The sequence below is a fragment of the Macrobrachium nipponense genome, chromosome 30 (assembly GCF_015104395.2).
Source record: "Macrobrachium nipponense isolate FS-2020 chromosome 30, ASM1510439v2, whole genome shotgun sequence".
Classification (NCBI taxonomy): Eukaryota; Metazoa; Arthropoda; class Malacostraca; order Decapoda; family Palaemonidae; genus Macrobrachium; species Macrobrachium nipponense.
In genome coordinates, this window is record NC_087218.1 from 49,054,318 (window position 1) to 49,078,686 (window position 24,369).

General features: G+C 37.0%; 1 protein-coding gene across 4 annotated transcripts; it reads right to left on the reverse strand.

The window, feature by feature from the left end:
• Positions 1-87: 87 nt before the first annotated feature.
• Positions 88-13,153, reverse strand: LOC135202501 (uncharacterized). 4 transcript variants are annotated; one of them, XM_064231925.1, is made up of 5 exons: positions 12,954-13,153; positions 3,991-5,530; positions 3,636-3,757; positions 2,780-3,265; positions 88-1,234 (listed from the first exon to the last, which is right to left on the reverse strand). In XM_064231925.1, exons 1-5 carry the CDS (start codon positions 12,987-12,989, stop codon positions 341-343), a joined length of 3,078 nt encoding a protein of 1,025 aa, XP_064087995.1. In that variant the 5' UTR covers positions 12,990-13,153; the 3' UTR covers positions 88-340. The 4 variants fall into 4 exon arrangements, with proteins under 4 accessions (XP_064087995.1, XP_064087996.1, XP_064087994.1 ...); XM_064231926.1 differs by having other exon boundaries at positions 12,987-13,152; XM_064231924.1 differs by lacking the exon at positions 12,954-13,153 and adding an exon at positions 10,331-10,505.
• Between the last annotated feature and the right edge of the window lie 11,216 nt (positions 13,154-24,369).

A 24,369-nucleotide genomic window follows, 5' to 3' on the forward strand; every position in this document is an offset into this window, starting at 1 on the left:
AGGCTCCTCTGATTGTTAAGAGCTGAAATATCTACATATCACTTTTTTTTTTTGTCCGCAACCCATACAAAAAATAAAACTATAGAATACTGAAATTAATATGCATTTTTTAAGAAAAAAGTATACAATGTTTTTAAAAGGACTTCTATAGAAATCCATACAATACAAAAGCTAAAAATTAACCATTTTTAAAACTTGTAAAAATGCATAATCAAATGCTTAAAATTATAAAATGAAAGTTAAAAAGTTACAAGACTAACTTAAACCAGCAATTTCACAATAACTAGTAAACATTTTATTTTTTATCTCTTAAAAATGTTACTAAATGACTATTCACTAATCAATCAAGGTCTAGATCAGAACTTGCACTCTCCTCATTTCTGTTCAAAATGGGTACATATGGCGGTGGAGGTATTTCTAGTAAAGTACTATCACTCTCTTGGTGATGTTTTGACCCACGGCCTTTGCGTCTCGGGGTATTCTCGAGTGGTGTTTCACTGTAAGATTCAAAATGAACGTCATCTTTGCCTGTTAACGAAGAATTAATCAGGAATTGAGGTCCCACAATCCATCCTCTGGTGTGTTCCTTTACTTGGAACCAAGACCCCTCTCGTAAATAACTAATTCTTAGTGCTTCTTGAGCATCTAGCAGCATAGAACAAGGCTCTTTCACATATTTCTCCATCAGTTCAATCGCATTAACAATACTGGTTCGATTCTTCCCAGAGCAATCCCCTTTACTTAACATCTTCGATTTTGTCTTCTTGCAGATCGAAGCTGCTTGATATAGTTTGTCTTTCACCAGGAAGAAATTGTACGGAGCCTTTTCTGATCCTTTGTACTCTTTTCCTTCCCTATAATATATCTGACATCCAGGGCAGGACCCTGTCTTGAGATCAATAGCCTTACTACACTTGAAACACTTCAACTCAAAAATTTCATCAAAGTCTGGGAACCAATCATTTTCACAGGCTTCACAACTGCACCTAAAGTAGTAGTTGTCTTCTAGTATTGACCTTCTCACATCTGTCCCAGTAAGTCTGAACTGTGTAACATAACTCAAAGTTATGGGAGTGTTCTTGGGAATAGAGCGAGTAGCAAACATAACCACTGTTTTACCATGATTGTACAATGCAGCATTTGGATTACAGGAATGCTTTGCTATGCTGATGGTAGGATACACACCGCATCCAAAACGTGAACTCCAGCTTTTATCGTAATCACTTGTGACAACCTGCAATATAAATGAATATGAATAAGTTAAGACTACTCATACAGCAATGGCAATAACCAAATAGGTAAATACCAAAAAAACTCATAACACTTCCCACGAGATAAAAAAGCAACTTATTTGCTCGTGAAAAACATTACAAGTAAAGAAATAAAAACTACAAGATTTAAGCATTTAACTACCAACATAGAGCTCTCTAGCATTTGTTGAAATTAGCACCGTATTTGCTAATGAAAAACATTACAAGTAAAGAAATAAAAAGTACAAGATTTAAGCATTTAACTACCAACATAGAGCTCTCTAGCATTTGAGGCATGTTAAGTCTTATTCTCTAATTCAAAAGGAGGGTGGGGGGCAGGAAGAGTGAAACCTGGTAGCAAAATAGAGGACTGGATGTTAAAGAAAAAAAAAACAAGTCCTCAATAGTGATGGTTAACAGACAGCATGAAACAAAAATTCTCCCTAGTGACTGAGATAAATAGCACATTTCCTTTGATGCTGAAATAACTTGATATTTTATATTCCATTAGTTTGGTAATCATAGCCTGGTCTAATCTATTAAGAGTGGTAAGCCTCGTCTACTCTATTAAAAGTGATACGTACTCTCAAAAGGTTGGCTAAATTAAGTTATGCATCAAAGCATCAAGATATGATTTTTACATCTGGGTAAGTATAGTACTCAAAATGTGCAGTTCAAACAAATGTGTAAAAACATTATGAATATCTGCACTTACAAAAAAAAAAAAAAAATTCAACAAATGTTGAAAAAAATTAAGAATACGTAATTGCACTTACAAAAAAAATTTAATTTAGTTCAATCACTTAAGGTATTACGCATTTCATTATCAAAATACACACCACTTGCATTTACTGTAAGTTTGCAGGTAAAACTGGTAAATATGACAACTAGCTAAAGTGAACATTGAAAATAATTTATCAAACACAATTGTGGTTTTATCAACTAAGAGCTTTTGATCATACACACTTGCAGTTTTCTCAACTAAGGGGTTCTGCATAAACTACAGTAAATTTTTTCATTACTATTTCTGTAAAAGTTTCAGTAGAAACATACTCCTTCAGTGAAAGTAGTTTTTCTCAAGATAAACAGTACAATGGCAATGAATATTTTTAAATAACCTTGTATGAAGTATTTTTGTAATCCTACCCTATTTAAAATAAGACTCACATGATTAGTGTTAAAGATGTATCATCTACTGAAGAAAAGACCAGCAGGTCATATGATATACAGTATATGTGGCATTAGTGAAATAATCAATTAAGTCCTATGCTGTATCAGAAAAAAATCTTAAGCTAAAATTCCATAAATTAAACAGACTACAGGTTACATCACTGTAAAATGCAATACCTTAGAGCATTTTTTCTGTCGACTTTATTGCTGACCCGAGTAACAATTTGTATGGGTCATCATTATGAATACACACTAAACAAAGGTTTTGTATGCGCATAGAAACTGCAGTATTAAATTCCCACAAGTAACCCTTTTGGACCATGATTATTTCAAGTCAGAAATTTTTCTTATGAACTTACCCTGAATTCAGACAGAGCAATGGCCGAACACTTAAGATTCATCAAATGACGAACGACAAGAGATCCGGTCAACAACATATCCTCGTATGTGGGAGTAAAAGGCCTCCCACACTCATCAATGAAGTACCTGTTGCTTTCTTTCAAAAGCTTGGTTAAAGCAAATGCTTCTGCACTAGCAATAAAGCGCTCCTCTTCCGACCTCTTTTCTTCATTTGTTACAAGATGGTACACACTTCTGTAATCTGATGACTTGAAAATTCCATCTTGATTGAAACCCTGGAGTTGTCCTGGAAGTCTCTCTTCATTTTTGAGCTCCTCTGCCATTTCCTTAGCCTTCAGGAAAGTGGTCTGGGTAAGGACATGGGCAGCCAACATGACAATACTATCCATTTTCATGGCAACCAATGAGGGCAACACAACATTACACAAAGGCCAATGGGGATGTTTCCAATTTTTCATTCTGCAGTCTTCACTACAAAATACCACCTGAAACATATCCAAAATTAAATTTTAACCCTTAAACAGTTCACCTACATAAAAAAAAAAAAAACTTTTAGTTCTCTACCTTACAAATAAGTTCCTAAAGCACAAATCCAAACTCCTCTTGACAACTATATAGTTTGTCACTTAATTATCAGTTATATATGTTGTAGATAACCTCCCTAATTGAGTTAACCATAAGAGTAACCTCTGCTAAATAATTAAAGCCATATCAAAGTTTGGGAGGTATCTTTCATGAACAATGTCACCTCCAGGGAAACATAGTCCTAGAAAAATTTGCCAGACAAAATCTTTGAGTAATAAGTCTACATTTGTTTAAAACAGGACTCTACCCACAACCCTGTGCTATACATACCACAGAACAATCTGGGCACGGAATTGGAGTGCAGCATCGCTGTAAACAATTGGCACAGAAATTCATTAATTCTCCTCTATTGACTATGCTGCAGTATGGCTCCTCTACACCTAAAATATCACCTGAAATACAAACAAATGTTACCCAATACATTTAGGAATGTTTTCCTTAATGGGCTAATACCCAAAATATGCCTTTGCAAAAGGCATGGTATTACAAGGCAGCAATTTATTACAACATACTTTCAATATGATGAATAATTACCATTAATCATTTATAAATATACAATTTTTTTTTTAGCCCAGTGACTGAAACTGAAAATATCTGAGGATTTCAAATGTAGCATACTACTTACCAGGCCTTATGTCTTGTGCTGCCACTAAGAACTTCCCTCCAAAGTGGGTATATTTACATTTGACTGAAGCACTCAAGGCAGGTATTTTAGGATTGGCTTCTTTTATAACTGGAGTAGGCTGACAGCCACATAAAAATTGGGCCAGCTTGTCTTTGCTCTTCGGTTTCAAGCCTTTACCGAGGAATTCTTCGCATCTCACTCTGAGTGCCTTAATTCCTTTCAGAAATATACCAGTACTTCCATATCTAATGGCTAAATCAATAGCAGTTATACTTCTTTCAAATTCTCGGAATTTAAACATCAATAAAGCCCTCATTTCTAATCCTGTTACCAAGTCTGCATACAAACAGATTGAGCTTCCTAACAAACTTGCTTTTTCATTGAGGTCTTTATCACTGAAACTGGTCATAAGCTGATCGCACACTTCTTCAAGACTTTCATCAACTGCAGCTTGATCACTTTTGCTCTCTTCCTCTGCTGATCTACTTTCAGCTATGGAAGCAGAGGCTTTCATTCTAACAGCAGGACTCCTTTCCTTTTGAAGGTCTGTTTCTAATTTTGGTGAACTCATTGTCTGGCTTTCAGAGGAATGACCAGTTTCTTTTTCCTCTATGCACTTAAAAGTCGTTTCATCCCTTGAATCACTGCCATTTCCAACATTTCCAGGTACTTTCTTTCCAGATGTCTCATACGGGTCTTTCTTTACTTCTTGGTCTTTAGGATCATCTTCCCAATCAGAACTCTTTCTTTCACCAACTTCCACTTCTTTGTCTCTAACTGCAGAAACTATAATTGACACAATATTTTCTGCTTGTACTTCTCTCTCCACTATCTCTTGCTTTCCAAATGAATTATCTATTACCCTAACCCCTTCCTTTCCTTCATCTTTTACCACTGTGCTACCTCCAAGCATACTTCTACTCTCTTCTAACTTCATTGGTTCAAAAACACATTCAGAAGCCACTCCACTGCTGTCCTCTATATTTCTTTGCACAAGTTTATCAACACAAATTTTACTTCCTCTTTTCATCTCCGAATTCCCAGATCCCTTAGTATGGTCAGAGTCACCTCCACCATCTGCCGTAGAAGTTCCACTTTGGTCTACTCTTTTATTCTCTGGATCTTTATTACCTCCAGTACTATTGTCTACATCAGGTTCTTCGTCAGGTTCTTCAGAGACTTCACAAAACCAACCGTAAGGTGGGGCTACTCTTGGATGAGGAGCCAAAATAAGGCTAAGATTAAAATAATCATAAGCCTTTTCTCGGTCGCCAACCTTGTAGAATGAATCCGCTACTTTGTGAAGCTTTGCTGATTTGATTGAATCCTTTCCACCATTACCCAGAACTGGAGACATGTAGCAATGAGCATCCTCATCATTCCACAGCAAAGCAAATATGTCTTCAAGAGATTTGTCTTTTTTAAAATCTGCTAGCCATCTTTCTAATCTGGTTTTTCCAAGTCTCCTTTTAAATTGTTTTACCAAAGCTGCAAAACTTGGAGCCTCTTCCTCCCCTTCAAGCAAGACAGCTCTGGCAGTCTGAAAAGAAGAAAATTTAAGTTTTACTAATTATATTTTGAAGCAAATAATTTTCCATGCTACCTCCCACTGCTGGCCAGTGATTTTTATTTTAAATAAGTTCTTATGTTTTGAATATGGTAACATTTACATTACAAGGGAACACACACTAATATACACAATCATATATGTATAGATCAAAGAATATGCACTCAGCCCTATGTATATAGATACCCATCTTGGTTGTTAAGGTAAATAAAAATGCAAAATACTCCTTCACATATGAACAGAGTACACAACATCAAAAGGTACTTAAATTAAAAACTGCTGAAAGCAGATTCCCTTCTAATGGAGAGAAGATAGCTGTCAAAAGAACAGCAGCATGAAATTAGAAAACCAAGATGTCTGCATGAAATTAATCAATATAAAATGTTGAAAGAAACTAGATGTACTAGTATAAGGTGTGACATCATCACAATGATAGTAAAGCATACTGGTAGCATCAAGATCAATGAAAGAATACGACAGGAAGACTTCAAGCTCTTACAGAAGACATACAGGAAAGAGGTTAGACATATATACAAGAAGAGGTGGATGAATGGTAGAAATCAAAGGACACTTCCAAAGCACTATGACCCTAAGACCATTAGGTGTTCTGTATGATATATAAAATTATTTATCGCTATGATAAACCTTAAAAATTAATCGTGTATATCAAAAACCTCTCATATATATTAAATTCAAACTATTAAAGCAAGATACATTAAAGAAAATTACAGAAACACTTAAAACCATCTCTCCCTCAAATCTTATAGGTTGAAACATGTAATATTACTAAGTACAGGAATACACCTAATCTTCAGACAGTCTAAAAAATATTGCTTTATTTGTGTCTAGAAGACTGCCTTCAATTATCATTGCTACTTGTGCTCGAGTTTTTATTGGTGGCTGAGAGAACGATAGATCATCTCTTCAGAAATTTCGTCAAAATATGCAAGCCTATAGTTGGGAGGAAGAGTTACCAGTTTCAACACAGCAGAGGAAAAAGATAAAACATACAAGTTGCTAAGGGAAGATGGAAAAGAAGTGAAAGGGCCAAACATATAAAACATGACAATGGAAAAATTATAAGTTGAAGACAAAGATACATTATACGTACTACTACAATGACTGTCAGAATCTTTAAAATCTTTTGAAAGAAATATAATACTGAATGGGGTGGAGGATGTTTGCATAACAGAGGGACCAATACAGTATGTTGTATAATGCCTTAAAGGGATAGCCAAGGCAGTGTCGGTTGATTATCGGAAAGACGTAAGACCATCCAGAATAACAAGTTTACTACCAAAAATGATTAAAGAGCTGACAGCAGATAGCCAAGGCAGTGTCGGTTGATTATCGGAAAGACGTAAGACCATCCAGAATAACAAGTTTACTACAAACTGCTAAAGAGCTGACAGCAGATAATGGCAAAGCCCCAAGGTCATCAAGAATAATTAGAAATTTACTGATGCTGAAGTGCAAACCACTGATGTGCTGACCAGAATATATGAACACCAACAAAAGAAATATGATACAAAAACAGTTAAAGAGCTCAACAATAATTTACAGAAGAAAAGTGGACATAGTACGACATGGGTATTAAAAATAGGTCAAGACTGCCCAAATATGCTACAAAAATATTGGACAGAAGGCTGTAGAAAAGGCTGATAAAGATATTGCTGAAATCAACAATTGCCAATCTAGCGACATATACTCTACAATGTAGCTACCATAGGATGCACTGAAGAAGCTATTCTACAACACTATCTTAAGAAGAAATCAATTCCAAGACTAGGAATTACCATAGATGAGCCTTATGGAGTCATTAGAGATAAAAATATCCATCATGAGTGATTACTATAGAAGGGCTATTTCCAGACGATCTATTGGAACAGGACAATGAGGTGTAGAAACATTTATCATGTGGAAGAGTGGAATACGTATAACAAGGAATAGACTGAAATTAAGCGTAAGCAAAGCAAAGCTTATGGTAACAAAGTTGTGAGTCAAAAGGGGAGATGTAGATACAATTGTATATACTACACTGTAGGGATGAACATTCTAGTAAATCAAACGACATGAACAAGATGGTGTCTCAAGATGTTCAGGAATGCAAGATGCATAGTACATGAGGTCAGATTTTTTTTATACTCAGAATATTGTATACACTTTACAAAAAAAGAACAAATGCAGAAGAGGGAGGTGGAACACTATAGTGGTTGAAGATTAAGTGTTAATCGAGACAAGACATTTGTCACTTCGGGAACCTACTGGCCTTTGAAGCAGGTACTGACAGGGTAGAGAGATAAGAGTAGCAACAGGCTGAATGAATTTAATATTATCAGACATCAGTGCTGGTAAATAGGTAAAATACAACTGAAGCAGTCTATCTCCAGCATTGAACCTATGATGAGATTACCAAATGATTATTACTTTAAGGTCGATTCAGCACCACCAAGGGTATGACAACGGGACTGAATACATTGTGCTGAAGATTAAATCAAGCCCTAGGGGTCAACTGATATGACTGGCGCAGTGCATCCTGAACTCAGGATACACTGCACCTGTAGAATATACTTGAATATGTGCATAGGCCGATTTATGATTATGATAGTTAAGATAAGAGACTAACCTAAATGCACGAACAATCTCAGCTGTGTGGTACAGAGTACATTAGGTAGCGAGCATCTGATAGCTATGGAACAGAAGGGCAAAGGTTTTGGGTTTACCGAGTAGGCTAGTTAATTTGGAATGAAGCCCTATGTGATTTTGTAAACATATATAATTTCATACAATTTTATTAAATTCAGGACCATGAGAGGTGCTACTCAAGTTTCAATGACCTGCACAGCATGGAAGCTAAATTAAAGAATACTCTTTTTATTTGTTTTGTGAAATTGAGCAACATGCCTACTCTGAGTACTATTTGGTCACAGTATGGGGAACTTACTGGGGACCATTAGTGTATGACTGGCTTTATAGCCGCCCTCTGAATGAGTAATTGCATTGATCTCTAATGAAAAATCTCTTGGCATTCCTGCTGTTTATGACAATTTACTACAATTCTGTCATGTCAATTCATAAGAAATTATTGGTGCTTATCATAATAGCTGTTCACCTGGGTCGAGATGCATGATCATACTTGCCCCTGTTCAAGGTTGCTTTTGTTCGGTTTTGCATAACGATACTGTACTTTCTCACTTTTGAAATTTTATGGTATCTAGTTAGGACTGAATGTTATTAGCATTACTTTTTTTTCTGAGAAAATGTTTTTAAAGGATAAAGTTTAAAACAAATTTCTCTAATATGAGACTTGAATTCTGCCATGAGATCTTATACTTTCATTACCACTCCAATTGAAGAGAACCTTGTATATATGAAAAGTAGGGTGATAGCCTTAACATATAGTACATTACTGCAGCATAGTCTGTTCATTCAATTCAGCAACTCTGTCCACTACTGAAACTTAATTACCTACAAGGAACACCAAGATGGAAAAGAAAGCAATACATTGAGTGAAAACATGAATTTCATGGAGTTTTCAAAACACAGTCCTCTTATTCTAAAAATTTTATGTAGAAAAACTATGGAGGTACACAATATAAATCACATTCTATTGTATACCTAAACTATAAACTTATTCTAAATCCTCATTTCCCACATCCTTTCATTGCAATCCTCATCAAAATAAACTGAAGACACCTTTCCTGTTTTTCAAAACTCAAGCAGTTCTCCCCCACCTTCTCTGTCCCAATGCAGTTGTTTTCAATTGACCTGGCACTATCCCTGCACGGGCTCTTGCTCGTAGAGTAGCCCGTTAAGCCAGCCCAACCTTGAGCAATCTTTGTGAATGGTGAGCGACCATCGCTGTTGGCATCCATTAACCATTACACCTCTCTACAAAACCAGCAACGTTTAAATGAATTAATAGCATGTGTACTGTACAGCTATTGGTTAATCTCTCTCTCTCTCTCTCTCTCTCTCTCTCTCTCTCTCTCTCTCTCCATGAATACATTCAAAACAATCTTGGTACGATAATTCCGTATATTGGTTTCTTAATTACAGAAGTTTAGGTGGTAAAAAAAACTGTCATTATTCCTACAATTTACGCTGATTGGCCATTACTTTACAACTAACACTGATAAAACAATTACAAATCTAACACCTGTGTTATCATAAAACAAATTAAAATATTTGTTATCTTTCTCGATCCCGTAAAATGGCGGCATCTTGATTCGGGAGAACGATAATGATGTAGACAAACTTTAAAACATTTCCAGTATCATTCACAAACGCCAAGTAATGATGTCTTGATCACATCACACTCATTATTCATTTTGCTGGGCATGTCACCTCGGCCCTGGGCATGACAGCGTAGAAAATTGCCAAAACATTGCCACATAACTTACACCTAACCAAAATGTCAAGACATAGGCCTATCATCGATACACTGAGCCTTTTAAAACTGCATGCTATTACACAAAAGTTACACTTAAAGATAAACGCCACGTTGTGTGCATACTAAACCAGTTTATTTGAGGCACTTGAATACATATGACAACAATAAATAAAACATTTCCTTCTCGCAACGTGAGGAAGGGCTATAACCGAGGTGTCATGGACAGTAGGCCTATCGTCGATCCACCTTTCCCTGAACCTGCCTATATTATAAAAGTACGCCACCAGACGAAAACCAAGATGTGCGCGTACTTCAACCAACTGATCTGATATATTGGTCAATACTTATGACAACGCCAAACAAAATATTTCCCAGCTCACCTCCGAGAGAAGGCCTATGTTGGTATGCCAGCCCATTTGCTTTTGTCTGCTTCTCGGGCAACTCCCAGGCCTCAAAACAAACACGTCATAGGCCTATGGGCGTATACGACTGGTATGCGAACTCCTATGGCTCTCTTCGATTGACTTTATTACGTAATTTTCCTTTCTCATGGCTTGGATAATTATGGGCCTACATTTTTAGCATAAAATAGTTATTTAATTTAACTTCCGGTCATTCTGGCATACTACGACAATTGATTTTCGATGGCATCCGGTCCCATCCTCACAAGTCGGAACTTTGTGCGGTGCGATACGTTTTCCATCATGTTCTACACAAATAATTAGTTTGAGAAACCGCTTTTGTTTTTTAATTTGAATTTTACCTAAATGCATATTTACTTAAAACTATTTTCGTCTTCATAAAAGTATACCTGATTACCCAATGGAAACATTAAAAAGTAGATTAGAAACAATAATAATAAAAAAAAAAGAATTTGCGTGCTGTTATGCGGTAGTCAAATTACGTGTGGTATATTACTATATATTTTTTTCTAAACCGCACGACATAGTCTTCTTGTTACATACCAGACAGTCTTAAAACCACTAAACTACCATCAACGGTTTTCTAAATTATGTCCGCATAAAGAAAAAATAAAAATACAAAATACATTGCAACTCTATTCCCCTCTCACATATTACTGTCCTCTCCTCAAGACCAGCTGATTTCATAGTCATTAACTGGGGAACGACACACAATACTTGAACCTTAAAAAATATGAAATAAAAAGGGTACTTCCTAGTCAGTAACTGGGAACAGACATGTTGCCTTATAGATATTTCAAAATTTAAATTTTACTCATTCCATTCAACATTATACAACCGATAGGAATATACTATAATTATCTTAAAAGTATAATTCTTACCAGTAATATATTTGCTACAATTTTTAAGATAAAGGATTACTCCTAACCCCTCCCTGATCAAGTAAAAAATAAAATAAAGGGTAATATAACCCACTCGAGATTCAAGACAGGCATTCCATTCGAAAATTGTTTAAAATACCAAAAACTGCTACCTGTCACCAACAATACAATTTTCACTGTTGACTTAAGCCATATACAGATCTATTACAAATTAATTTAATCTCCACACATTTGACAAACTAAACTTTTCCAAGACTTCTTTGACTACATACCATATTCAACTCGGCCAAATAAGACTGGTTATGTCATTTATACTTTAATCTTACTAGTTAGGTTCTTGCTATTATATGAAAGAATGATTCTACTGAACAGCAATGGCAGCGAGAAACTTAAGAGCTACTTGTTTGGAATGGCATGAACACAGACATATTCCACCATGTCCAGAGCTGCATTACATAACGTATGAGCAAAAACCCGCCAATACAAAGTCCTTAACTGGACTTCCCCTTGCCAACAATGTTTTGGACACCTACATGTTGACACTATCTGGCCCCCGTCAGGAGTCACATAGCAATTATATTTACAACCTAGGCTACTGTTCACACATTGGTTTAATGCAATTCTCATTTAAGATTCCCCTGTTAACACCTGTATACTACAGAAGACCCCTTAACAGACTGACCAGTTGCTTGAGCAGAACTATTACATCACTTCCTCCTGGGTACTTGCAACCTCGTCCCAAATGAGGGGCATTAAGGACTTGGTAGGAGCATTCAACAGTTTTATCACATAACCTATAGGGCAGCCAAGCCCACCCACCGTACGCTGAGGGCTCAAGGCCACCCCGAAGTCTGGTGGCACTTGACCAAACTGGAAAAGTAAGCTACATATACATATTATGGTTCCACTAAACATGCGGATTTCACTCAAGTTCTAATGTTACCTCTTATGGCCCTCCTCACAAACTTGCCAGCCTCCAACACTGCTGGGAAAATCAAAGACATTTAGGTGCACCCTACAACTCATCTGGGTCAATCTACTGGCCTGCTCCTTCGGCCAAGTCTTTAAGCTCTCACTGTCAAACTCGAGGATGTTTTCCAAGTTGTCATCAACATATCACCAATTGGTGTAGGCTGGTCGGATACAGAGTGGTATAATTAACTGCCTGCCTGCCAAAATCTAAGCTTTCAGGCCCAAGTGAAATGTCGAGACTTGCAGTAAACGTTCCAAGGATGTTTCTCTACTTACTTTTGGTGAATGCATTCGCACGTATTTTGGAAAATGGCTACTACCTATATCTTTTTTGGAAGAGGCATGCAAAGGAAAAGATGGGTAAACAGCTGCATTATATGATCCTGAAAAACACTACAATCACACAGTCGCCATAATAACCTATGGAAAGAAGCTTGTAAATAGGAAGTCGACACTTCGACCTACGAAACATAAGGTAAGCAATAGGCTAGGGTAGCGCCTGGGTTCGTACTTTGGCCCCCTAATGTTAAATATAGGTAGGTCTGCAGGATGAAGTAGTGATTTGCACAGCAGTAACAGTTAAATAAAAACAGGTAAAACAATTAGGAAACTTTCTATAAGAGTTTATGCTAATTGCAATTCCCATTCCTGCAAAAAACGAAAAAAAAAAACCACCACCGTAGCCCACGCTTACCCAGCAACTGCTTCCTAAGCTCCGCCTCACCTACCCTTTTGAAACTAAATAAGGACAATCGGCTTACCATACTTTAAAAACAAACTTCCCAAAACGTAGGCCTAGAAAGACACACACACAGCACCGTTACAGATGATCGTCTGATCTGTTTGTTTTTCTCTGGCTAAGGATTTTGGAAATAAATTGTCATGGGTGTTTCCGGGGTACCATGATGACAGGTTTTGTTTCCAAGGGCCGTTGTATGAGGGAGCCACCAGTACGCCCTAATTAACCGTTTATACATAGTAAATTCATGTATGTTTAGCTATGAAATATATAGATATATAAATGATTTTATTGATTCTGTACATAATTTACATACATTGTATATGTATCTATTGTAAAAATACCTTAAAAGTGTATTCTTTTAATAAAAGAAAAAAATTAACCGTTTTGGTGCAGGCAATTTTGATATCCCATATTTCGGTGGTTTTGGGTGCATTTTTATATACAGTACTATCTAAAGATATATATATTATTAGTGTCAGAGAGGACGTATGGCAGGTCTTTACCTTAACGAGTTTGTCTAGAAGGAAATTTACCTATACTGTATAGACTTATTGTCGTAGACTCGAGAAAGGATAAACTTTTAGCAGTTTTCTAGCATCACGACTACCAGAGTCATTGGCGCCTATCACAGACATGGGAATTAATGATAATTACTAGTCAGTTTCTCATAGTGTTGGAGATCATACTTTAAACCCTTAGTTATTTACGGTACTGCAATCAACTTTAGACCTAACTTTTACTCAGGACGATCTTAATAATGAATATTATAGTCCAGATTATATCTAAAGTCTAGTCTTGTTCGAAATGAGCTGTGTCGCTGTAACCTGGCCATTCATAAGGCACTTGTTTCTTTGTAAAATTCTCCCGAAGTCAACCCAACCTGGTGACACTAGAACGTTTACCAAATCCGTAAGGTTCATCATGTCATATTATTATTATAAAGGATTAGTTATCCAGACATCTGAGCCTAATAAAGAATCTTCATGGGCTGGTATTATGTCATAAATTACACAAAGTAATGAGAGGATAGCACCTTTTAAGTGTCCTAAATAGGATTTATTTACTACACGCGCAAATGTAATTTTGAAAAGTGCACGCACACGACATTGTCTTATCTTTTTGTTTACTTTTTTCCGTATAAATTCTAAATCCAACTTTTCATAACTCATGAAGCATTACACTGTGTGAGTCACTCCTGTTTAGGATTTCAGTTCTAAGTACCATATGGTATCGGTGACTAACCCAAATCTCTTGGACAAACGACTTAGCCAGGGTCCGTATAGCTTAGTTTAGGTAACTGGCCGGAATTCCGCTTCAACTCAAATAGTTGGAATACGTCACACCACTTTTTCCAAGTAACAACACAGGAATTATAGTGCTGAATGTGTCTAGTACACCGAGACCTTTTCCGTGTTCTGGGATCTAAGATGTTGTATACTCTCATGGTGACATGACAATAAGATAATGCAGAAAGCAGAGATGTTCCAAAGCGCAGTAGCAGCTAGTTTTAACAGAGTTGTGGCAGAGAAGTGCAATTAGAGCAGTATGTGAATCAGTTGAGACTATAAAAGAAGATTGGTCAATCTTTTGCGTTGTTGTTACCTCATGAGTCACCTTACACAGGTAACACTTGATGTATTTCTCAATAATTCTGGATATTTTATTTGACTTTCCTATAGGTGTTTTGTTTGACTTAAATCACATGACCTAATGGTACTACCCGATAGATTTTGGTGTTTGTACGGTTTCTGTATCAATGGAGCGACTATTTCTGCAGCTTCTCCAGGTTGAGCTTTTGTCTTTATTTGTTTGTCCTCTTTTCTGTTATATGGATAGGCAAAAGTTACCTACTGGGTTTTTATTAACATTTTACCATAGGCGAAGCTTGTGATTGGGAACAATTATTTTGTGAGAAATCAAGCAATTTTGGGATAGGGTATTCCAGCTTATTTATACAAAATCATTTCGAGGGCGATGCCTTTCTAGGAGGCCTGAACGGGGGGTGGGGGGGGGGGGAGGGTTAGGAGGTTAAATTCCAGTTTTGCTCCTATCCGTCCCCCCACCCCACCCCACCCCAACCAATCCTCAACGGACGCACGTACTACACATCTCCAGAGGGTTTTTTTTTATCCACTTTATTTATTTACTTATTTATACTGATGGGCGTATTAAGCTAACTGTAATGTTTTTTTATTTTTTTTATTATGGCTTAAGTATAGAAGAGGATGCAATAGATTAATGACTTGATTTATATATAGATTTAAATTTTATATTACACCCTTATCGATTTTAAACAGTTTAATGTAAGTTCGCCTCACACACACATACGGATAAAATCACAACCTTGACGGAAATAAATAAATGGTATTTACACCGAGTCCTATCCAAAATAATGGCTGACGGAGATAAAGTCCTTTTTATGTATTTTGATCTTGAGAATGAGAGACGATCGCTCAGGAAATCTTAAGATATACTTTGTTCCAAAATATCAAGAAATTAACAGAGACGAATTAAGGTACACCGTTCGATCTTTACTTAAAATTCCATACCAAATCAACAGCTACATTGAACATTAAATCAAGCTTCTCTCTCTCTCTCTCTCTCTCTCTCTCTCTCTCTCTCTCGTGCAGGTACTGGAAGAGGAGATAGTTTCCGGCCATGACGTCACCGCATAGCCGGATCATTACGTCAAGAAGGACGGGCTAGGCTAGGAGAGACGGTTGGTTGAGTTGTCATTGTGTCGGATATCGAATGATTCGACCGTGCAGGTATTTGGGATTTATAATATACTCTTTCGTTTTACTCATGATTCTATTTTTAGGACTGATAAACTATTGCGTATGCAGTATACCGTGCGTTGTTTTTAGCTCTGCGTTAGTCCTAGTAGTATTAAGACTTCTTTGTTTCCAAAGGTGTTCGTTTTTGAATTAGCTAGAGATTGTGTAGCTCTGCGTTAGTCCTGGTAGTATTAAAACCTCTTTGTTTCCAAAGGTGTTTGTTGATTATACGTTTCTGAATTAGCTAGAGATTGTGATGTTGACGAATATGGTTGGATTGGATCTTTTCTTGATAGTGACCCCCAGCGGTGTTCGGGGATCGTTGCCTAGGTCTAATATTTCTCAGGGGTTATTACCTTTATGATATTTACGGCCTTTTGTTTATGAATTTACGGTCATTCCCAACGGGTTTGTACTGAACATGCCGCAAAGGTGGATACATACCGGGTTAAAATTGGAGGTCACCATCTAAGAAAGATCTGTTACATTTCGTAGCCATTGTAATGAATATTTTCGATGGGGTTTAGTATATCAAACTGAAGTAGTACCTCTCGCAAGCGGTAACAAGTCTTAATCGATATACATATGTAAATGGTGTGTGTGAGCTTGAAGTGGTTAAAAATATTATCCTGGTAGCTTAGCATCTTAGCAAGTCAGCAACAGTTTTGCATTTTTTTTTTTTTTTTTTTACTTTTTTTCTTTTTTTTTATTCTCGTCGTGCGAAAGTTAGGCCTACGCCGCTGATTCCTTTCCAGGGTAACAACTTCTTCTTCCAAACATTTCAGCAAAACCGTTGGTCCTTTCTGAGAACTTAGTTTGCGAACTTTCTTTCTCGAAGTTTAATACTGATGTCCAGATATTTTTGTCTGTTTTATTTTACTTTATTTAATTTTATAATTCCGTTCTATTTTATTTTAAACATTACACCACTCCTAATCATTTGCCTTTTTTATTTTCTTTTATTTTTTAATGTTGCCTTTTTTTGGTTTTGGTTGGGGTTGGGGGATATGGGAATGGTCCAAACTTTTTCGTATTTATTTCTTTAATGATTTATTTATTTTTGTAATGGATGTCTATGTTACTGGAACATCCAAGTTGCCATAAACAATAATTAGTCTAATGGTTAGTCTTATGGTTCAAAACAAATCCTACGCCAATCAAATGGAAGATACGTTTTGCATTTGATCAATTTTATCTGTTCGGTTTCATTTTTAAGAAAACATCACCAGATATTTCAACCTGGGGACAAACTTAATTTAAACAATCCCGTGAAACTCAGCCACGGTACGGTGGTGGCTTATGTTGGTACCTACAGCGATGCCAGAAGTACGATTACGGCTAACTTTAACCTTAAATAAAATCAGAACTACTGAGGCTAGAGGAGCTGCAATTTGGTATATTTGATGATTGGAGGGTGGATGCTCGACGTACCGATTTGCAGCCCTCTAGCCTCAGTAGTTTTTAAGATCTGAGGGCGGACGGACAGACAAAACAGAAGCAACCGACAAATTTTAAGATAGTGGAGTTGAACCGATGTACTTTTCACATCAAACTATTTCTGATTGTTAAAGTTGATGTTCCACTTCAGGTATACCGCTGTTCGCCGAGATGTTCAGAGAGAACACGAGAAAATATTTCATTTTCTCAGAGGTGTAGATTATCTTAATTCAACAGGGTTTTAAGATGATTCCGAGATATCTAACGATAATAGTATTTTACAGTATTTTAGGTAAAAATATTCTGTTCCTCGATTTTACAAATTGCGTTTAACCTTGTATTTTTTTCAAATCGATATTGCTATAAACTACGCCTAGTGTGATCTACAGAAAGGCGAAGTAATAATGAAAGAATACAGCATTTTATGCTATATATATATATATATATATATATATTATATATATATATATATATATATAAGTTACTTCATACATGCATGTTCATTTTGTATGAACTTCATGTACGCATTTTGATTTCATAAACGTATAGGCCTCTACGTAGTATTGTGCATTATTTTCTTATCACGATTTTTATCATAACACAGAAAGCAATGATGATATCCATAAGTACCAAAATGATTATATATGTTCAGTCTCAAAATTCAAATCAACCGGTTTAGGTCAACAATGCGCTCTAGACGCATAATGACAAAATAGACCTAATATTAGCCTAGCCCTTTCATGTCCAACTGACGTTATAGTACGTAAAAATACTCTATCCCTTATCTATCCAACTGACGTATCGGTACGTAAAATTTACCGAAATTTTTCGTGCGTGGTGGTAGGGGCATTTTTATTTTATTTTCGGACAAGTAGCGATTTCCACAGTCTAGATCATACCTTTGACCATGTATCTAGGGTATCAATACGCCAGCAAAGTAGTTTCTGTACTGCGTATGCTCAAATCCCTGTACTGCGCTCTGTTTCTTACTCTCTTTTCTATCAATTTTTTCACCGGCTGGACTTATTCGTTTTCCATTAATTTATATGTCGATAATTAGAGAATTTTATTGGCTTTCTCATAAAAATAATTAATTCGCCTGACTTTCATAGTTTTTGGGTTACGAACGAAAATATAAAAATAAGTAAAGTTTTTTGTTGTTGTTTTTTTTTGTTTGTTAAATAACTCACATTTTTTCGTACTTAGAGGGCTGGGACTCTTATTCTGACTATTCCACCATAAGATACTAACATTTAGAAAAAAAGGGACAGAAAATTAACGTTGTTGGCATAAAATTTATATTTTCGCTGAATTTTCGATATAATTTTTTTTTCGCACTGTCGAGCGCTTCCAGATACCTCGGATATCTGGGGACAGTGCTCAAAACTAAGCGGATATGAAAGAGCTAGGTTCGGTACAAGCTTGGCTCTAGCTAGTGGTCTCTGTTTAGTAACTTCTTTTCATTCCGTTTCGCGGCAAGAACTATCAGCTAATAAAATTAGGTTTAGGACTAATAGTGCGTAAACTGGGCAGATGAAGTCCAATTCTTAGTCTATAATAGACGCGGTTAATGTCTCCGTGTTTACTGAGAGAAGAAGCCACCTGTGAGGAGCTGTCTTTTGTTTTTTCACAACCGCTTCATTTTTTTCTTCTACTTGGATCTGTTTCCTCTAATAGAGGATGGCTTTGCTTGTTTGAAAATAAAAAAAGACATAAGGTCAATGCCCTTTTCAAACTTGATTGCAGAATAGAGGTGAACCTCTGTACAGAACAGTTCAACAACTTGATCGTATCATAGGCCTATGCAGAACGCTCATAGAACACTTATTAGCCAATCACCTCGAGTCTTCACGTCCTCTTTCGCGTCTTTATATGTATATTAACTGTTTGTGTATATGTGTTTATTTTTAATTTGATTGTAGCTAAAGGTGGCATTTGATTTAAGCGATTTCAGTAAAAGGAACAAAAAGTAGAATGAAATAAATTCAGTTGGGTGTTTTAGTTCGGTGAGTGAAGCTACCTACGTCTCTCTCTCTCTCTCTCTCTCTCTCTCTCTCTCTCTCTCTCTCTCTCTCTCTCTTTAAAAAAAATTGACGAAGCAAAGGTATTTTCTGTTTGTATTACATTCTGGATCTTTTGTGTGCCATTGTAGGTACGCAAGGAAAACTTCCAAGTAGTCTAGGTATTAAAAGGTTCCGTAGCTAATGGCAGGCCTAGGCTTATATGATAAATTCTTATATTCTTGTTAATTATGACGCTATGCCTCAAGAGTAAGCGAGAGAGAGAGAGAGAGAGAGAGGAGAGAGAGAGAGAGAGATGAGACTTTAGACGGGTCGTAGAACATGTTGTATTAGGAAATTTACGATAGACACAGCTATAAGTAGGCCTTGGTATGGATCAGTCATGTTGAGTCTGCTAGCAATTATGACAGATAAACATGTATGATTATAATGTTTAAGTGGACAGATGCCAACCGTACATTTCCTGTAACACTCGGTTCAGCTTTATCGGCACCCATTAAACTTTTATTTATACGTCATGATTGTTCTAGGCCTATTTGTACGGTCAACCAACAGTTAAATCTAGTCCTATGCTACGAGCTCTGGTGTCTAGCGTCAAATAGAATTTAAGATGCATTTTATTTTGGGATGTCTTTACAACAAGTTACTTGTTTGAAACATTCTTTGATCTTAATTTGTAAGCGAAAGGTGGATGATCTGAAATATTTAAGATTAATATAGTGCACTCTTTGTCTGCAAAGTGATTAATCATGTATTGTGACCGTTTTTCGGCACTAGGCAGATAATGTACTGTATAACCTCTCTCTCTCTCTCTCTCTCTCTCTCCTCTCAATCATCCGTAAGGGAGATAATGCCATCAGTGCACCTCAAGTCCTCACGTGGTACACTGTAGGCATTACTAATGGTTGTTTGCAATTTGCATCGTCTCTTCTGTCCCCAGCTGCGCCCACATTTTAGCCTTCCTTGTTACCTTCATTTCTGCTCCCTTTCTAAAGTCTCTCTCTCTCTCTCTCTCTCTCTCTCTCTCCACATCTTAGGTCAAAATCAGTTGGATATAAAGTGATCACTGCACAGTATGTGGAAGATGAACCAGATACCAAACATTAATCTCGGACCTTGACAGAATTCATTCCACAGTTTGCTCATCAGATTTATCAAGAAGCTCCTCCCATTTCTAAAGTGGTGGCTTGCGCTTCATGTCATCTGACATTTATTTTCCCAACTCCGGAAGCTAAACTCGACCATTAGCGGGAGCCATGCTAGAAATATGAGGAGCCAGATCTGAAAATATTCAAATATTTAACCCGATGTTTACGCACGCACACATCAAAGTCGCCTGGTTGGTGATGACGTCACCACCAGTGGCGCGGCCATAAGTTTTCTATATAGACTCAGTTCTGGATCTGCCTTATTTTAGACTAACCCTTTCGTACCCGTGTTTGTCAAAACAACTATTTCCTTTCCTTGAGTGACTACGATTTGGTATCGGTTCGTTTACCAGGCCTGAGGTCCTCCAAGACTTACAAAATAATTGCAGCTTCTGGGAGCCATTGGGCTATGCCTCCTCATGCAGTGATTTACAGAGTGTCCATAAAGTCCCAGTACCATCACAAGCAGTAAATACTCGTAATGGTACTGGGACTTTATGGACACCCTGTACTTTGTCTGGTCTCGTGGTGAATTAAGTCACCAATATTGCTTATCAAGAATTATTGAAGTGATTTAAGTCGGATCTTATCCTCAAAAGTTCGATTAGCTTAAAAAAAACTGACGAAGATTCATTGGCTGATGAGTAGGGGTCCCCCAGTGCAAAGAGCTTCGAAGAATTTTGAAGGAATATAATTCACCCTTTTATCTTTTTTTTTGCATCAATGAGATATAGTGCCTTATAAGAGTATATGCAATACACAAAGGGAACTTAAATTTTAGTCCAAACTCTGATCAAAAGCAAAGACTACGTTTCTTTTTTATAATAATAATAATAATAATAATAATAATAATAATAATAATAATAATAATAATAATAATAATACTGAGGGATAAAGCTACAGATGGGAGCAACATCAAACACATAGATGAGACAGGATACAAATACCTGGGAATAATGGAAGGAGGAGATATAAAACACCAAGTGATGAAGGACACGATCAGGAAAGAATATAGCAGAGACTCAAGGCGATACTCAAGTCAAAACTCAACGCCGGAAATATGATAAAAGCCATAAACACATGGGCAGTGCCAGTAATCAGATACAGCGCAGGAATAGTGGAATGGACGAAGGCAGAACTCCGCAGCATAGATCAGAAAACCAGGAAACAAATAACAATACACAAGGCACTACACCCAAGAGCAAATACGGACAGACTATACATAACACGAAAGGAAGGAGGGAGAGGACTACTAAGTATAGAGGACTGCGTCACATCGAAAACAGAGCACTGGGGCAATATCTGAAAACCAGTGAAGACGAGTGGCTAAAGAGTGCATGGGAAGAAGGACTAATAAAAGTAGACGAAGACCCAGAAATATACAGAGACAGGAGAAAGACAGAAAGAACAGAGGACTGGCACAACAAACCAATGCACGGACAATACATGAGACAGACTAAAGAACTAGCCAGCGATGACAATTGGCAATGGCTACAGAGGGGAGAGCTAAAGAAGGAAACTGAAGGAATGATAACAGCGGCACAAGATCAGGCCCTAAGAACCAGATATGTTCAAAAGTATGATAGACGGAAATAACATCTCTCCCATATGTAGGAAGTGCAATACGAAAAATGAAACCATAAACCACATGCAAGTGAATGCCCGGCACTTGCACAGAACCAGTACAAAAAGAGGCATGATTCAGTGGCAAAAGCCCTCCACTGGAGTCTGTGCAAGAAACATCAGCTACCTTGCAGTAATAAGTGGTACGAGCACCAACCTGAAGGAGTGATAGAAAACGATCAGGCAAAGATCCTCTAGGACTATGGTATCAGAACGGATAGGGTGATACGTGCAAACAGACCAGACGTGACGTTGATTGACAAAGTCAAGAAGAAAGTATCATCATTGATGTCGCAATACCATGGGACACCAGAGTTGAAGAGAAAGAGAGGGAAAAAATGGATAAGTATCAAGATCTGAAAATAGAAATAAGAAGGATATGGGATATGCCAGTGGAAATCGTACCCATAATCATAGGAGCACTAGGCACGATCCCAAGATCCCTGAAAAGGAATCTAGAAAAACTAGAGGCTGAAGTAGCTCCAGGACTCATGCAGAAGAGTGTGATCCTAGAAACGGCACACATAGTAAGAAAAGTGATGGACTCCTAAGGAGGCAGGATGCAACCCGGAACCCCACACTATAAATACCACTCAGTCGAATTGGAGGACTGTGATAGAGCATAAAAAAAAAAAAAATAATAATAATAATAATAATAATAATTCTGTGAAAGTCAAGAAAATACTGACACCCTATCCTCCAGTGCCAATGTTATACAGGGTGTCCATAAAGTCCCAGTACCATTACAAGTATTTATTGCTCAGAAACCATATAACAGAGTAATGCTTTTTTTTTTTTTTTTTTTTTTTTTTTAGAATGAAGTGCCCTGAATGGAAGCTTGAGGAAACGTAGAACATTCTACAAAAAACTTCATTACTCTGTTATATGGTTTCTGAGCAGTAAATACTTGTAATGGTACTGGGACTTTATGGACACACTGTACGTTCCTTTTTTTTCTCTTTTTTTTTTTTCTTTTTTAGGACAGCGTATTTTCCTCTACCGCCTGCCACAACGAAGAATGGTCCTAAAAATAATGAAATACCGAATGACACAGTATAACCTCCTCCCTAGTCAAACATAGACACGTTGTTTTCTTCATATTTTAGGACAGTGAACACCACCATTCTCTAGTTTAAATATTCGCTTATATCTCACGCGACTCGAATTATCCTCTTGATTTTGAAGGATATGTGAATTTGAAGATGGTCTATGAAAAAGTGGTTACTTTCTCAGGTAGGAAAAAGGCAAGAATGAAGGCAGTCGATTATATGGCTTTAACAGGGATAACTGTAATGCTAATACTCTTGTTTGCTTTAATACTACTAGAACCAACTCCCTTTTATTTCAAATCCTTATTGTGTTTTTTTTTTTAATTGTGCCATATAACAATTCATATGGAGAGAGAGAGGAGAGAGAGAGTAATTAGATCATATCGCACACTGCACCAGGACGATAAGTGGCATAAACCTAGTCTCATACAGGCTAGCCAGTATCCAAGCGTCAAAACATCATTACTCCGGCATCCCATTGTCTCTATAAACACCCTCCTTTGAGACATCTCTTGGATAAAGTGCTAAGTTAAGCTGGGAATCATTTTTATTATAAAAGAACCGCTGAAGTAGGTGTTACATCAGCAAGCGATCTGGAGTTAAAATTGTCCGGATGGCTCGCGGATTTTTCAGTTAGTCTCCTGTCTTTGTCGAAGGGACCAAATTGAACGGCGTTCTTACTCTGTGCTTGTTTTATGTCGCGAGAGATTCTCCCCAAGAATGGGGTAAGGTCGTAAATTGAAGGACGAAACGGATGTTGGGAAAAGTATTGGTTTCATTGTTACTTGAAAAGAGATAGAAATTCTTACTTGAATTTCCTTTCGAACTTTTTCACGAACCGTTAACTTACGCTGCATAGTACTATATATTATAAGCAACACACAAAAGACAGCAAGCAAAATTAACCATAATTTAGAAGGAACAATATTTCAAGAGTACAGGTATCTAAAATCTACAAGAAAATAATTCATTCATTTATCACTCGCTTAAAGGCCCACGCGACTGCAGTGTGACAAACGACATCTTAGTTCCCTGGAATTTTTACATCCATTGTGCTCGCTTTGCCAAAGTTTCCTCTTCCTCTTCTTTCCGTTTTTCCTCGGGATTTGGGGGGATGAGTAAACGATGCTTTTAGATTCATTGTGAAGGACCGTGCCAACGGTAGGTACATCTGTCGCCTAGCACAAAGTGCTCACGCTTAAAAGGTTTCGACGTTCTGACAGTAGTGATTCTCATGAATAAACAAGGTGCAAGACATCAAGGTTTTAGGATAGATTTGGGATAGGGAAGACAGAAAATAAATACATAATTAAACGATCAAACTAATGAATACAAATATGGTAAGAA